Source organism: Plecotus auritus, assembly GCF_963455305.1.
Source record: "Plecotus auritus genome assembly, chromosome: 8".
In the NCBI taxonomy this organism is placed as follows: domain Eukaryota; kingdom Metazoa; phylum Chordata; class Mammalia; order Chiroptera; family Vespertilionidae; genus Plecotus; species Plecotus auritus.
This window is the reverse complement of record NC_137782.1, coordinates 138,368,286-138,384,459: the sequence shown is the minus strand read 5'-3', so window position 1 is coordinate 138,384,459 and position 16,174 is coordinate 138,368,286. Positions and strand designations below refer to the sequence as shown.

Genomic DNA, 16,174 nt, shown 5'->3' with positions numbered 1-16,174 from the left:
TGGGGGGCGGGGCCTCCATGACAATGGCGGGCGAGCTGGAGAGTTCCAAGTCCCTGAGCGGGCTGCTGAGCGGCCTGGCTCAGAAAGATTTTCACGGGCACCCGGGCATTACTGAGGAGCTGCTGCGGAGCCAGCTCTACCCGGAGGTGCCACCCGAGGAGTTCCGGCCTTTTCTGGCGAAGATGAGGGGGATTCTTAAGGTACCGCTCCTCCCTGCAGCCTCCGCCTTAGAGCCCAGCCTCTCTCCCTCCTTTCAGACTCGTCTCCCCCCTCCCTCCCGTCCCTCATCCCCCCAGAAGCTGAAAAGGCTTTCCTCTTCAGACTTCTCCATGGGCGCCACATGGCCCCTTCAGAATCCGGGCGCAGGCTCCGTCGTCTCCTCTCACTTTCTTAAGGTGACCCCTTTCTGCTCAAGCTCCCAGCCCCTCGAGCAGTGCTGACCGGCGCCCACGAGAGTGGACGCTGGGTTTTTCTCTATAGATACATCTCTTTTGTAGGTAACAATTTCGAGTTGTCTCGGCGGATCTGTGGGCTTCACACTTAAAAATTAAGAGCGATTAAATTGTCAGGCTTCCCCGTGTCGTGGGAGTGAGAAGCATTAAAGTGAGCCGGGATAAGGGGTGCCTTGGCCTGATTGAACCCCTGTCAAGTAGTCCACCGTATGGTTAAGAGAGCATATCTACCAGCTGGAAGGCGAAGGACAAGAAGCCTGTACGATAGAAATGTAATGAGAGCTAAGTACATACTTAAAAATGTTCTTTAGCCACATAAATCAAGTAAAAAATAAAGGTGAAGTTAATTGAAAAAATTTAACCCAGTATATTCAAAGTATTATCTCCTTACATGTAGTTAATGTACAATATTAATAAGGTATTTTAGCCCTAGCCGGTTTGGCTCAGTGGAGAGAGCGTCGGCCTGCGGACTGAAGGGTCCCGGGTTCGATTCTGGTCAAGAGCACATGCCCGGGTTCCGGCCTCGATCCCCAGTAGGGGGCGTGCTGGAGGCACCCGATCAGTGATTCTCTCTCATTATTGATGTTTCTCTCTTCATCTCCCTTCCTCTCTCTCTAAAAATCAATAAAAATATTTAAAAAATATATTTTATTGATTTTTTACAGAGAGGAAGGGAGAGGGATAGAGAGCTAGAAACATCAATGAGAGAGAAACATCCATCAGCTGCCTCCTGCACACCTCCTTCTGGGGATGTGCCCGCAACCAAGGTACATGCCCTTGACCGGAATCGAACCCGGGACCCTTCAGTCCGCAGGCCGACGCTCTATGCACAGAGCCAAACCGGTTTCGGCAAAAAAAAAACACAAAAAAACAAAAAAAAAATTTTATATTATTTTTTCACTAAGTCTGTATTTTACATTTAAAACACATATCAATTTGGACTAGCCACACTTCAAGTGCTCAGTAATCACATGTGGTAATGGGCCGCGGTATTGGACAACACTGGTTTAGACTGAGTTCTAGTCATAGGAATGAATCTAGTGTAGAAATAAGACTGTAAAAATGATTTTTGATTTTTGTGGGCCTCCTGTGTGTTAGGAACTGTACTGGACATTTTACATTTTATTTAATTTGTTCCTTGCAAAAACCTTTATGGTGGGCATCCATTTTAAAGATTAGGAAACAGGCTCATGGAGTCTTAAGCAGTTAGCCTAAAGTCACACTTACTTTGATGAAAGTCAATGTTAAAATTTTATCTGCTATGCTTTTACATTTGTTAGTTGTGTTTCAAAACTGCTTAGCTCTGGCTGGGTGCTCATTTGGTTGGAGCGTTCTTCCTACACCAAAAGGTTTCGAGTTCGATTCCTGGTCAGGGCACTAACCTTGGTTGGGGGTTTCATCCCCTGTTGGGGCGTGTAGGGGAGGCAACTGATGGATGTTTCTTTCTCATGGATGTTTCCCTCTCCCTCTCCCGCTCCCTCTCTCCTAGGCCCCCCCCCTTCCCTTCCTCTCTAAAAACATATTAAAAAAAATATATATATATTTTTAGAAGTTTAGAAATGCCTGCAACAGCTTATTGATTGGTCTTCCTGTTTCACTTCTGCCCCCTGCAGTCTATTCTCAGTGCAGCTACCAGTGATCCTTTTATCCCCCAGGTTTATCTTGTCTTTATTCAAACATCTTAGCTTTCTGAATCTCTTTAGGGCCCTTGCAGATGCTCTTCCATATGCCTGTAATGCTCTTCCCCCAGATATTATATGCATTGTTCACTTACTTCATTCATGCTCTCTTAAAAGTGATTTCCTGTTAGGTCTCCAAAGAGTCTCACCTTTCCTTCCCCATTCTTTTTACTTTGCTTTAGTTTCCTTCATACTTAGCACTACTTGAAATTATATTATGTACTTATTAGCTTTTTTATTTATTGACTTCCCTGTTGGAATGTAAGTATTAAGAGGGTGGGATTTTATTTTATTATTTTTCTTTATGTCTAACACCTATTACTGTTTCTGGCATGTAGGGGGAACTTGGTAAAAATGTATAGAATAAGTGAATGAATGGATAGTGCTTAAATGTGAAAATTGCCATCCTATATAATAAAAGAGGTAATGTGCAAATTGACCATCATGCCCTCACACAAGATGGCCACCCCCATGTGGTCACAAGATGGCCGGCAGCGGAGGGCAGTTGTGGGTGATCAGGCCAGCAGGGGAGGGCAGTTAGGGGCGACCAGGCCATCAGGGAAGGGCAGTTGGGGGTGACCAGGCTGGTAGGGGAGGGGATTTGGGGGGGACTAGGCCTGCAGGGGAGGGCAGTTGGGAGCGATTGGGCTGGCAGGAGAGCAGTTAGGTGTCAATCAGGCTGGCAGGGGAGTGGTTAGGGGGTGATCAGGCTGGCAGGCAGAAGCAGTTAGGGGCAATCCGGCAGGGAGGCAGGCGAGCGGTTGGGAACCAGCAGTCCCGGATTGTGAGAGGGATGTCCCAGATTGGAGAGGATGCAGGCTGGGCTGAGCGACACACTCCCCTCCTCCCCCCCACCCCAGTGCACAAATTTCATGCACCGGGCCTCTAGTTAAAATAAGCAAGAGAGAAAACGTATACTACTTTTATATGAGCAGAGCTGGAAGGTGTAATACTCTAAACCAGGGGTCAGCAAACTAGGGCCCATGGAAAGAATCTGGCCTGCTGCTCATTTAAAAAAATATGTTTTTATTGATTTTATTTTTATTTTTTAAAGTATATTTTATCGATTTTTTTACAGAGAGGAAGGGAGAGGGATAGAGAGTCAGAAACATCGATGAGAGAGAAACATTGATCAGCTGCCTCCTGCACACCCCCTACTGGGGATGTGCCCGCAACCAAGGTACATGACCTTGAGCGGAATTGAACCTGGGCCCCTTCAGTCTGCAGGCTGACGCTCTATCCACTGAGCCAAACAAGTTAGGGCTGTTTTTATTGATTTGAGAGAGAGAGAGAGAGAAACAGAAACATCAATGTGAGAGGGAAACGTCGATTGGTTGCCTCCCACATGTGCCCTGACCAGGGCCAGGATCGATCCTGTAATTGAGGTATGTGTCCTTGACCAGAATCAAACCCAGGACCCTTTAGTTCGTGACCTGACACTCTAGCCACTGAGCCAAACGGGCTAGGGCAGTGGTTGGCAAACCGTGGCTCGCGAGCCACATGCGGCTCTTTGGCCCCTTGAGTGTGGCTCTTCCACAAAATACCACGTGCGGGTGCACATGTACAGTGCGATTGAAACTTTGTGGCCCATGCGCAGAAGTCGGTTTTTGGCCAGGGCGAGTCTATTTTGAAGTGGCGTTAGAACACTCAAGGGGCCAAAGAGCTGCAGGTGGCTTGTGAGCCGCGGTTTGCCGACCACTGGGCTAGGGCAAAATATTTGTATTTTATTTTATTATTTTTTTAATACATTTTTATTGATTTCAGAGGGGAAGGGAAAGGGAGAGAGAGATAGAAACATCAATGATGAGAGAGGATCATTGATCGGCTGCCTTCTGCATGCCCCCTAGTGGGGATTGAGCCCACAACTCAGGCATGTGCCCTTTATTGGAATCGAACCTGGGACCCCCCAGTCCCCAGTCTGATGCTCTATCCACTGAGCCAAACCAGCTAGGGCAAAATATTTGTATTTTAAACACTTGGTTCTGTTTCTCCTCTTGAAGCCATAAAATTTTGTAAATTTTTTTTTGAGAATTAGATTGATTAGAAAGGAAAGACCTGTGGTAATACAGTTTTTGTATATCTTGTAATAGGTGTATGTCACCCGAAGAATGCTGAATTTTTTTTTGGCAAACATTCAACTACCTGTATGCTTTCCTTTATTAATTTTTATTATAAACATTATTGAACTTCCTTAAAAAAGGTATGGAAATTTGAGACAAGGAAAAACATACATAACACCATCAGCTAGCATAACCAATATTAATATTTTTGTGTATTTACATAGCCTACAAATTTTTGTTTTTTAAAAAAATATATTTTGATTTTTTTTACAGAGAGGAAGGGAGAGGGATAGAGAGCTAGAAACACCGATGAGAGAGAAACATCGATCAGCTGCCTCCTGCACACTCCCTACTGGGTATGTGCCCACAACCAAGGTACATACCCTTGACTGGAATCGAACCTGGGACCTTTCAGTCCGCAGGCTGACGCTCTATCCACTGACCAAACAAGCTACGGCTCCTACAAATCCTATATAATAAAATAGTAATATGCAAATTAAGCATCACCTGCTACACCCACAGCCCCGCCCACCAGCCAATCAGGAGTGAATATGCAAATAAACCCAACCAAGATGGCTAGGGCCACAGAGAGCAGGAAAGAGGCTTGGGTTTCCCCGGCGATGGAGGAAGCCAAGCTTTCCGCCTGCCCTTGCCGGCCTAGGCCTCCACTCAAGGCTACAAAGTTTCAGTGATAGAAGATACATAAAACCAAACAGAAATGGCAGCAACCATGGATCTGGAAAGAGCAGGAGGCTAGGGTTGCCCCCAGTGTTGGAGGAAGCCAAGCTTTCCGCTCACCCTGGCCGGCCCAGGCCTCCGCTTAAGGCTACAAAGTTTCAATTATAGAAGATAAATAAATCCCCCCAAAATGGCTGCCGCCACGGAGCAAGCAGAAGGCTTGGCTCCGCTCCAGGCTACAAAGTTTCAATTGTAGAAGATAAATAAACCCCAGATACCAGGGCCTCCGCTTGGGTCGCCAGGGGGTGTGGCCGGCCTGCAAACCACCATAGGCCCCTCGCCCAGGCCGCCTCATGCCCCAAGGGAACCCTCACCCTGATCCAGGACACCCTTCAGGGCAAACCACCTGGCCCCCACCTGTGCACCAGGCCTCTATCCTATCTAATAAAAGTAATATGCAGATTGACCATCATTCCAACACACAAGATGGCTGCCCCCATGTGGTCAAAGATCCTGCCGCCATGTGGACACAAGATGGCCACCACAAGATGGCCAGCAAGGGAGGGCAGTTGGGAGGGACCAGGCCTGCAAGGGAGGGCAGTTGTGGGCGATCAGGCCAGCAGGGAAGGGCAGTTGGGAGGGACCAGGCCTGCAAGGGAGGGCAGTTGGGGGCGATCAAGCCTGCAGGGGAGGGCAGTTAGGGGTGACCAAGTTGGCAGAGGAGGGAAGTTGGGGGCGACAAGGCCTGCAGGGAAAGGCAGTTGGGAGGGACCCAGGCCTGCAGGGGAGAGCAGTTGTGGGGGACCAGGCCTGCAGGGGAGGGCAGTTAGGGGTGACCAGGCCTGCAGGGGAGGGCAGTTAGGGGTGACCAGGCCTGCAAGGGAGGGCAGTTAGGGGCAAACAGGCTGGCAGGGGAGTGGTTAGGGGGTGATCAGGCTGGCAGGTAGAAGCGGTTAGGGGCAATCAGGAAGGCAGGCAGGCGAGCAGTTGGGAGCCAGCAGTCCTGGATTGTGAGAGGGATGTCCGACTGCCCGTTTAGGCCCGATCCCACCAGGATCGGGCCTAAACGGGCAGTCGGACATCCCTCGAGGGGTCCCATATTGGAGAGGGTGCAGGCTGGGCTGAGGGACACCCCCCTCCCCCGTGCACGAATTTCGTGCACCGGGCCTCTAGTTTTCTTGATAAATACCATCATAACTATATTCCCTACCCTTGTGGATCATACAGTTACTGGAGAATATAGATATTAAGCCAGTAGTAACAGGTATTTTGAAAAGGTAGCCATAGAGTGCTTTGTGCCTACTTAAGTAAATTACAGGCAGTTTAGAGTAGTTCCCATGCTACAACATGAATAAAGAAAGAAAAAAGGGGGAGGAAACCCTGCTTATTAGGTATAAGGCACTAAAAGAAAACAGAAATAGTGTAGAGCTAATTTTCCTTTTCCTAGTTGTATACCCCTAATCCAAGGTAGGGGCTTTTATCACGATGGTTGACTAAAGTCATGATAATGTCTTTCTTGAATGAGGATTTGGCTGCACTGGGACCTCATATCAAGTTGTTAAGCCTAATCCAAGGTTATTTTTCCATTGATTTTTAGAGAGGAAGTGAGAGGGAGAGACACACAGTTAGAAACATCAATGTGAGAGAGACACATCGATTGGTTGCCTTCCGCATGCACCCAACCAGGGCTGGGGTCGAGCCTACAACCAAGGTACATGCCCTTGATCAGAATCAAACCCAAGATCCTTTCAGTCCGTAGGATCCACTGAGCCAAACCGGCTAGGGCAGTGGTCGGCAAACTCATTAGTCAACAGAGCCAAATATCAACAGTACAACGATTGAAATTTCTTTTGAGAGCCAAATTTTTTAAACTTCTAACGCCACTTCTTCAAAATAGACTCGCCCAGGCCATGGTATCTTACGGAAGAGCCACACTCAAGGGGCCAAAGAGCCGCATGTGGCTCGCAAGCCGTAGTGTGCGGACCATGGGGCTAGGGCAAGTTTCTTTTTTTTTTTTTTTTTTATATTTTATTGATATTTTACAGAGAGGAAGGGAGAGAGATAGAGAGCTAGAAACATCGATGAGAGAGAAACATCGATCAGCTGCCTCCTGCACACCCCCCACTGGGGATGTGCCCGCAACCTCAGTACACGCCCTTGACCGGAATCGAACCTGGGACCCTTGAGTCCGCAGGCCGACGCTCTATCCACTGAGCCAAACCGGTTTCGGCAAGTTTCTTGATCTTTGTGGCCAAATCAGCTGTTAAAGTATCACCTGAACAGGCCCAGATGTGCATGGTAGTAGCTCCATCATCTCATTGAGACTCAGCTTATTTTGTCTCTTGTCAGATCTTGAAAGCATGTTCTCATGTAGCTCTGTAAAAAAAGGTATTTTTTTCTTTCTTTTTAAGTCTTAGTGTCTTTGAGTCTCACATTTAATTGCTAATTTGGCTGAAAATATATTTCTAGATTGTAAAATAATTGACTCACAATTTTAAAGGCATTGTTTCATTTAATGTGATCTTTTTCTCTCTTTGGAAGCTTTTAGGATTTTCTCTTTATCCTTTATTTTCTTGAATATTCTTGATGTGTGGTTTTCTTTTGTTTCACTTCAGGTCACTGTGGGCCTTTCTTCAACCTGCAGACACATGACTTTCAGTTCTGGGAAATTTATTACTACTTAGATTATTTTCTTATCTCTTTTTTCCCTCTATTCTGTTTCTACCACTCTGATTTTTCAAATGTTAAACTTTCTAGACTGTATCCTCAAATTTTATTTTTTTCTATTTTTTTATGTCTTTGTTTTTTCTTTTACTTTTTGATAGATTTCCTCAACATTCTCTTCTAGCCTTTTAATTGAAATTTTCCACGAGTTTTCTTTTGACACAGACAATATACTATGTTTATTTTAGCCAATGTAGGGGAAGAAAAGGTTTTTTTCTTGACACTTTTAGGGTCTTTGGCCAATTCTGAAAATTAAACTGACAAAGATTAACAGGAGAAAACATACAAATGTATTTAAGTTTAATGTGATATAGGATCCTTCTTAAGAAAATGAAGACCTGAGTATTTTATACTGTTTGATGAAGAGTGGACAGTTAACGAGGAATATGATAGGTTAAAGGTAATTTGTAGTAAACTAAGGGAAACTTAGCAAGGCCTGCCTGTTTGTGGGCTTCTTGGTGACTCTCTGTCTTTGTCCATAAGGATGCTCCTTTCTTCTGGGTTTAGGGAGGGCACATCTCATGAAGGTTTTATGACCTGTTTCAGGAAAAAAGGGTTATGGGAGAGGGTAGAGTGACCTTCCTGCTCTGCCTTTTTAAAACTCCTTTAGCTTAAAGTGATCAATATGCCAAAGTGCTGTATTTTGGGGTGGCATGTCCTGAACCCCATCACCAACAGTCTTTCCTCTCTTTTGTAAAACACAATGGGGAGCATAGAATACACAATATTCTGCACCTTGACCCTGATTTTTTATGCTATTCTTCAGTATTAGGAATTTAGTACATTTGTACTGAGCATTGGTGAAACCTTTTTTTTAAGAGGCTATTTATTTATTATTTATTTTAAAATAATTCTTTATTATTGAAAGTATTACATATGTTCCCGTTTTTCCCCCATTGACCTCCTCCAGACCCCCAACCCCTTAAGAGGCTTTTGATGAACATATTGCTAAGGTGCTTTTGGGTATGATGTAAATATGAAACAGGTTAGATTCTATTGAGGGATACTCCACTTAATCTTTTTAATATTCCAGTAGTTTAATGTTTTGCATACTTTGGTGTATATTTTATTTTATTATCCATATGTATTTATTATTTAAAAGCAGAATTTAATCCTAGTTTTCAAATAACCTGGACAATTTTGTGGAAAGTATTTACAGTAAAAATAGAGGCTTAAAAGTGCATTTTGTATCGTTTAAAAAATGACTTGCGTTGACTGTCCATTAGTGATGACTTTTTAAAAAAAATATATTTTATTGATTTTTTACAGAGAGGAAGGGAGAGAGATAGAGAGTTAGAAACATTTTTTTTATTATTGTCAAATTCTTTATTTTATTTATTTATTATTTATTTATTTATTTATTTACTTATTTTTATTCTTTTTTTTTAATTGTTTGAAGTATTACAAATAGTAGTACATATGTCTCCTTTTTTTCCCCCCATTGACCTCCCCCCAGCCTCCCCTATCCCCCAGTACATGCCTTTACCTTCCCCACCCCGCCAGTGTCTTGTATCCGTTGGTTATGCTTATATGCATGTGTACAAGTCCTTCGGTTGATCTCTTACAGCGCCCGCCCCCCACAACCTCCCCTGCCTTCCCGCTGTAGTTTGACAGTCTGTTCAATGCTTCTTTGCCTCTGTATCTATTTTTTTCCCCATTTTTTTCCTTTAAAAAATATTGCCTCTGCAGACTAGAAATAAACATATAATAACAAAAAATGTTTGAGTCCTAATTTCAGTGTCCAACAGTTCTGAGTCCCCGTTTCAATGTCAAACAGTTCCTTATATGTACATGTCAGCAATGATATCTGGATGGTGGGCACATGGTGGCAATGCAGGTCCGACCCTCTCTGGTTTGGTCCTAGGCAACTTGCTGCGTCGCACAGCTGCTGAGTGCTAGCGTGGCAAGGCATCATCAGCGTCTTCCATCTCTGGACTGTTTCTCCTCTTGTCTTCGTGGTTGGAGCAGACCTGTCAATTCCTCTCTGTTGTAGGAATCCACATGGTCTTGGAGTTGTTTTCTGAAAATATACAAACATATTCTTGACCAAAAGTTAATAAAGGAATCTTTTCTATATAATTGATTTGGGATCCTTTTTATTTTTGCCCAAAGAGAGTTAGAAACATTGATGAGAGAGAAACATCCATCAGCTGCCTCCTGCACACCTCCCACTGGGGATGTGCCTGCAACCAAGGTACATGCCCTTGACCAGAATCAAACCTGGGACCTTTCAGTCTGCAGGCCGATGCTCTATCCACTGAGCAAAACCGGCCAGGGCTAGTGATGACTTTTAAAAAATTGTTAGTGAATGGTATCATCAAAGAATGGTATTTTCAGCTTGTGTTTTGGGATTTGTCTTATGGAATTTAGCCAGTATCTTATTCTTGTGAAAAGGCCAGTTGTGAAAAAGCCAGATTTTAAAAAAATATATATATTTTTATTGATTTCAGAGAGAAAAGGAGAGGGAGAGACAGAAACATCAATGATGACAATCATTGATCGGCTGCCCCCTGCACGCCCCACCTGGGGATGGAGCCTGCAACCCCCGGCATGTGCCCTGGACTGGAATCAAATCCAGGACCCTTCAGTCCCCAGGCCAACCCTCTGTCCACTGAGCCAAACCAGCTAGGGCCAGAATGCTTTTTAATGTTTGAACTTCCTTGTCTTCGTAGTAGCGTTTTTGTATTTATTATATAATGTAGAAAGATTTTATTATGTAAGATACTTCTAAATCTATTATTGGTCTCTCTTTACAAATGAAGAATGATGATCTGTTCAGCAGATTCTTTTCGATACTTGAGTTAATTTAAGAATGAATTTCACCCTTACACATTTTGGACAGCAAATCTTAAGTAATAAAAAATTAACTTGATTATAAAAAATGGGTGCAAAATATCTGGTCTTAAAAAGTTTAGATTAGGAGACATGAATAGAAGATACTGAAAACATTTGGCTTATTCTGTCATACTTTGAGGATTCATTTGTCTTCCGTCTAGCATTATCTTAACTATAAGCAGTAATTCTTTTTTTCTACTTTAGGTGGCAGTAGAATATTGGCTTGCAATACACTGATAAAATATGCTGGAAGCAACATAATGTTAAAAATGTTATTTCTGTTTAATGTTCTAGTTCAGAAAACAAAGTTGGCTATTCAACAATAAGAATTTCTTACCCAAAAGAAGTCTAAATATTTGGTTTGTTAATTTGAATTTAGAAATGCCATTTCTGGCTCTGTAAAACAGATTCCTTTCCTATAGTTCTCTAGTTTTTGTGTAACTAAATTTTCCTAATTACATTGAGCATTTCTGAGAGATGATAACTCATGAGATGCACTTCTACTTCTCTGAAGAATGATGTTACTTTAAAAAAATATTTTTTATTGATTCAGATAGGAAGGGAGAGGGAGAGAGAGCTAGAAACATCAATGAGGAGAGAGAATCATTGATCGACTGCCTCCTGCACACCCCCTACTGGGGATCAAGCCTTGCAACCTGGGCATGTGCCCTTGACCGGAATTGAACCCGGGACTCTTCAATCAGTAGGCTGACCCTCTATCCACTGAGCCAAACCAGCTAGGGCTGGATGACGTTACTTTTTAATGTCACTGGACATCACATGATAAAGCAGCAATTACAGATTACCAGCTGGAGTTTGCAAAGTATTTTAATAAGCTCAAATGGCCTGTAATGAGGTATTCTGTAAGTTTTTTTTCTTTTTCTCTTAGTTTAGGGCAGAGCCCCTATTAATTGAAAATCTATTTTTGGTTCTCCTTTTCTCAAAGCAACTATTCTGGGCCTAGAAACTTGACTTGGATTGAAGGAGTTCCTGAGTAGGGAGATTTTAAAGAAAATTTCTTCTTTGATTTAGCCATCAAATATTTCTGAGCCTGTAATGTTCTGTATCTGCTTTGTACACAAAGGTGAATGTCACAGTCCCCGTCTTAAAGAATCCTATATCATATGGTAAATTCTGTAAGAAAAGTATAAATGATATGTTCTGAATGGATCTTTATTTTAAAGTACAGAAATATGAAAAATCAAGTTGTTGTTTTTCCTAATAAAACACCCACCCCCCACTGTCAGAGTATCAGTAGTATAATGTTATATTAAAATATGATCAAAATGTTACAGGTCTTAATTTATGGGAAGCTATATATTGGATAGTATTACTTTTATTAATATGTGTCTCAGTGGTAAATAGTCTATTTTAATTAACAATATTCATTTAAAGCTAAATATCAAATTTATGTTTTTTACTTTCCTTTAAAAATTTAATAAAGCTTTAATACCTAAAAAATAAAACACCCACATTTTTTGGCTTTGTTTTAACTTAGATTATAGTTTTTATAAATCTTGACTATTATGGTTTATCTTTAATAAAGTTTTATTTTTTATTTTTTAAAAAATATATTTTATTGATTTTTTACAGAGAGGAAGGGAGAGGGAGAGAGAGCCAGAAACATGGATGAGAGAGAAACATCAATCAGCTGCCTCCTGCACACCCCCTACTGGGGATGTGCCTGCAACCAAGGTACATGCCCTTGACGGGAATTGAACCTGGGACCTTTGAGTCTGCAGGCTGACGCTCTATCCACCAAGCCAAGCCGGTTAGGGCAATAAAGTTTTATTTTAGTGAATTTCTTTTTTAAAAAAGCCATATTATGCTAAATTGTAAAAATTTTGGAATGGGTTGTGTTATGTGTGCTTAATATATGATTAACTTTTAATGTCTTTTTGTACCAGTATGGGATTATTCTCTGTCATGACATCTGATCATGGTACAGCTCTAGTCCACATTTTTTTTCTTTTTTGTTAATCCTCATCCAAGGACTTTTTTCCATTGCCTTTTTTTAGATAGAGTGGAAAGAAGGGAGGGAGTGGGGAGAGAGAGAGAGAGAGGTATCAATGTGAGAGAGACACATCGATTGGCTGTCTTTCACACACGCCCCCTAGGAATTGAACCTGTGACCCTTCAGTGCATGGGCTGTGGCTGTAACCACTGCCTTGGCCCATGCACTGGCGGGGGGTGATCAGGGGTGAGGCCGGCTGGGGGTAGGGGCTGTGGGCTGATTGGGGTGGTGGGGGCCCATTGGGGGAGGGGCCGGCTGGGGGAGGGACTGCAAGAGGTTGGCTGCCGGCCCCACCCCCTATTGGGGTAGGGGGGGCGGGGCTGGCTGGGGGAGGGGCTGCGGGAGGTTGGCCGGCCAGCCCCACCCCCTGATTGGGCCAGTTTGCTGGCTGCAGTGGGCGTCATAGCGACCAGTTGTTCTGGTCGTTCCAGTCACTGGCTTTTTATACAGTACTAGAGGCCCAGTGCACGATTTCGTGCATGGGGGCGTGTGTCCCTCAGCCCAGCCTGCACCCTCTCCAATCTGGGACCCCTTGAAGGATGTCCGACTGCCCGTTTAGGCCCGATTCCGGTAGGATTGGGCCTAAACGGGTAGTCGGACCTCTCACAATCCAGGACTGCTGGCTCCCAACTGCTCTCCTGCCTGCCTTCCTGATTGCCCCTAACTGCTTCTGCCTGCCAGCCTGGTCACCCCTAACTGTTCCCCTGCCAGCCTGGTCGCCCCCAACTGCCTTCCCCTGCAGGCCTGGTCCCCCTCAACTGCCCTCTCCTGCCGACCCGGTCACCCCTAACTGCCTTCCCCTGCCAGCCTCATTGCCCCTAACTGCTTTCCCCTGCTGGTCTGGGCCCCCCCCCCAACTGCCCTCCCCTGCAGGCCTGGTCCCCCGCAACTGCCCTCCCCTGCAGGCCTTGTCCCCTCCACCTGCCCTCCCCTGCAGGCCTGGGTCCCCCCCAATTGCCCTTCCCTGCAGGCTTGATCACCCCCAATTGCCCTCCCTTGCAGACCTGGTCCCTCCCAACTGCCCTCCCCTGCTGGCCATCTTGTGGCAGCCATCTTGTGTCCACATGGGGGCAGTCATCTTGTGTGTTGGAATGACAGTCAATTTGCATATTACTCTTTTATTAGATAGGATACAGGCCTGGTGCATGGTTGGGGGCTGGCTGGTTTGCCCTGAAGGGTGTATCGGATCAGGGTGGGGGCTCCCTTGAGGCATGGGGTGGCCTGGGCGAGGGGCCTGTGGTGGTTTGCAGGCCAGCCACGCCCCCTGGCTACCAAAGCACAGGCTGGAAGCAGGTATCTGGGATTTATTTATCTTCTATAATTGAAACTTTGTAGCCTTGAGCGGAGGCCAGGGCAGGCCAGGGTTGGGGAAGCTTGGCTTCCTCCATCGCGGGGGCAACCCAAGCCTCCTGCTTGCTCTAGCTCCATGGCCACTGCCATCTTGGTTGGGTTAATTTGCATATTCACTCCTGATTGGCTGGTGGGCATGGCTTGTGGGTGTAGCGGAGGTATGGTCAATTTGCATGTTTCTCTTTTATTAGATAGGAGGATATGTAGATTATCTGTCCATAATATCATTAAGTCTATATATCCTTTCTGGCATTTCAACTAGTTCTATAGAAAGAACACTTTCTTTTTTTTTTTTTTAGGTTTTAAAAATAATATTTAACATTTTAAAAAAGTTAACATGTGCATATAATAGGAAACTGAAATACATAAGAAGCAAAAAACATTATTTATAATCACAAAAGTCATCTATAATCACAAGCAGTTTACAATTTGACATGTCCTTCTAGGTCCCCTGTATGTATATCTACACAACTAAGCTTCCATCTATATATCCTATATAATAATCCTATATAATAAAAGGGTAATATGCAAATTGACCCTAATGGTGGAACAACAGGAATGACTGGTTGGTATGATGTGCACTGACCACCAGGGAGCAGACGCTCAATGCAGGAGCTGCTCCCTGGTGGTCAGTGTGCTCCCACAGGGGGAGCGCTGCTCAGCCACAAGCCAGGCTGACAGCTGCGAGCACAGCGGCGTTGGCGGGAGCCTCTCTTGCCTCCTTAGCAGCACTAAGGATGTCCAACTGCGGCTTGGGTCCACTCCCTGCCATCAGTCAGACATCCCCCGAGGGCTCCCGGGCTGCCATAGGGATGTCTGACTTCCAGGTTAGGCCCGATCCCCTAGGGTGTGGGCCTAAGCTGGCAGGTGGAATCCCCTGAGGGGTCCTGGACTGTGAGAGGGTGCAGGCCAGGCTGAGTTACCCCTCACTGAGTGCATGAATTTTTGTGCACCAAGCCTCCCTCTACTATAATATAAAAGGCTAATATGCTAAGTGTCCCTCTACCCGTCCGACCGGTCGCTATGACACGCACTGACCACCAGGAGGCAGATGGATGCACCCCGAAACCAGAGAGGAGGGAGCCGAATTCCTTGCGGGGCTGCATGATTCCACCTTCGGCCATGGACTATGTTGTTGCTGGGGCACTGTCGACCCCAAATCTGGTTTACTGCACACTTTGTGTTCAACACCCTGTATGACAGCAACTTTGCAGAGTGCCCTCTTGCACTCTGGGACTCTCAGGGGGTGTCGGAGAGCCGCTTTTGGCCTGATCCCCGCAGGCCAGGCCGAGAGACCCCACCTGCCAGAGGGACCCCGCTCACTGCACAGATGCCCTTTGAGCCACGGTGCCACTCCAGGTGTGACTGGCTGGTGAGGGACCGCGGGAGGTTGGCTCCAGGGCGTGTCTGGCCCGTCTCGCCCAGTCCTGCCCCACCGGCCATCTTCTAATTAATTTCCTTTCAATGTGCATGAATTCGTGCACTGAACCACTAGTTTTCATATGATTAAGATTGTACAGTTATGTATGTGTCATGCTTTTTCACATATCATGGATATTTATCATTTCAAAGTCCCAAAGCTATTTGAGTATTTTGATAACCAAAAATACACTACACCAACTCAATCTGGAAGAAAAAAATATGTTCCTGCCTTTCTTGGCAACAAAAATTTTATAGGTGACAAAAATAGTAGCAGGCCTCTAGATAAAGCTATTGGTAGAGTTACAATTAGAATACTGCATTCCCTTAATGTTCAATTAAAAATGAAACACAAAGCAATAGTACACAAAGTATGATGCTTCTAAGATAATTCATTATGCTCTATATTTTAAAATGTTAACAAGGATGCAGGTTTCCACTGAAATACTTAATAAAGTGTTCCTGTAGCACAGCCAGAAGAGATGCACACACATGAGTGGTTATCATCACAATGTAAATATGAACACATCCACACACATCCCTTCCTCTATCCATCCTTCTGCCTCTTTGCTGCTAGCCTAATGAACAAGTCCTAATATCTGTTTCTGAGATGTTTTAACAATTTCATGTCCAAGATGTCTCTTTTCTATCATTTGTAACTAAAAGATATTTACAAATTGGTTAATTCACTAGTTCTACTTTTTTTTAAAAAATCCTCACCTGAGGATATGTTTTTCATTGATTCTAGGGAGAGAGAGAGGGGCGTGGGAGGAATAGAGAAAAAAACATTCATTGATTGGTTGCCTCCTGTACATGCCCTGACCCGGGGGATGGAACTCGCAACCTGAGTTTGTGCCCCGGCTGGGAAGTGAACCCACAGCCCTTCGGTGCTCAGGACAATGCTCTAATCAACAGAGCCACACTGGCCAGGGCACTAGATCTACCTTTATTTTTTTAAAAATA

General features: G+C 44.6%; 1 protein-coding gene across 5 annotated transcripts in view; it reads left to right on the top strand.

Moving 5' to 3' along the window:
- COMMD1 (copper metabolism domain containing 1) overlaps window positions 1-16,174 on the top strand; it is a 194,538-nt gene continuing 178,364 nt past the window's right edge. For 2 of the 5 annotated variants that reach the window (XR_013961517.1, XM_080686027.1), the window contains exon 1: window positions 8-200. Coding sequence is in view for 3 of the 5 variants with exons in the window: in XM_080686027.1 (XP_080542153.1) it covers window positions 18-200 (183 nt within the window). In the remaining 2 variants the exon portion in view is untranslated. Of the gene's footprint in view, window positions 201-16,174 lie in introns of all 5 variants that reach the window. The other 3 variants (XM_080686026.1, XM_080686028.1, XR_013961516.1) reach the window with 3 other exon arrangements.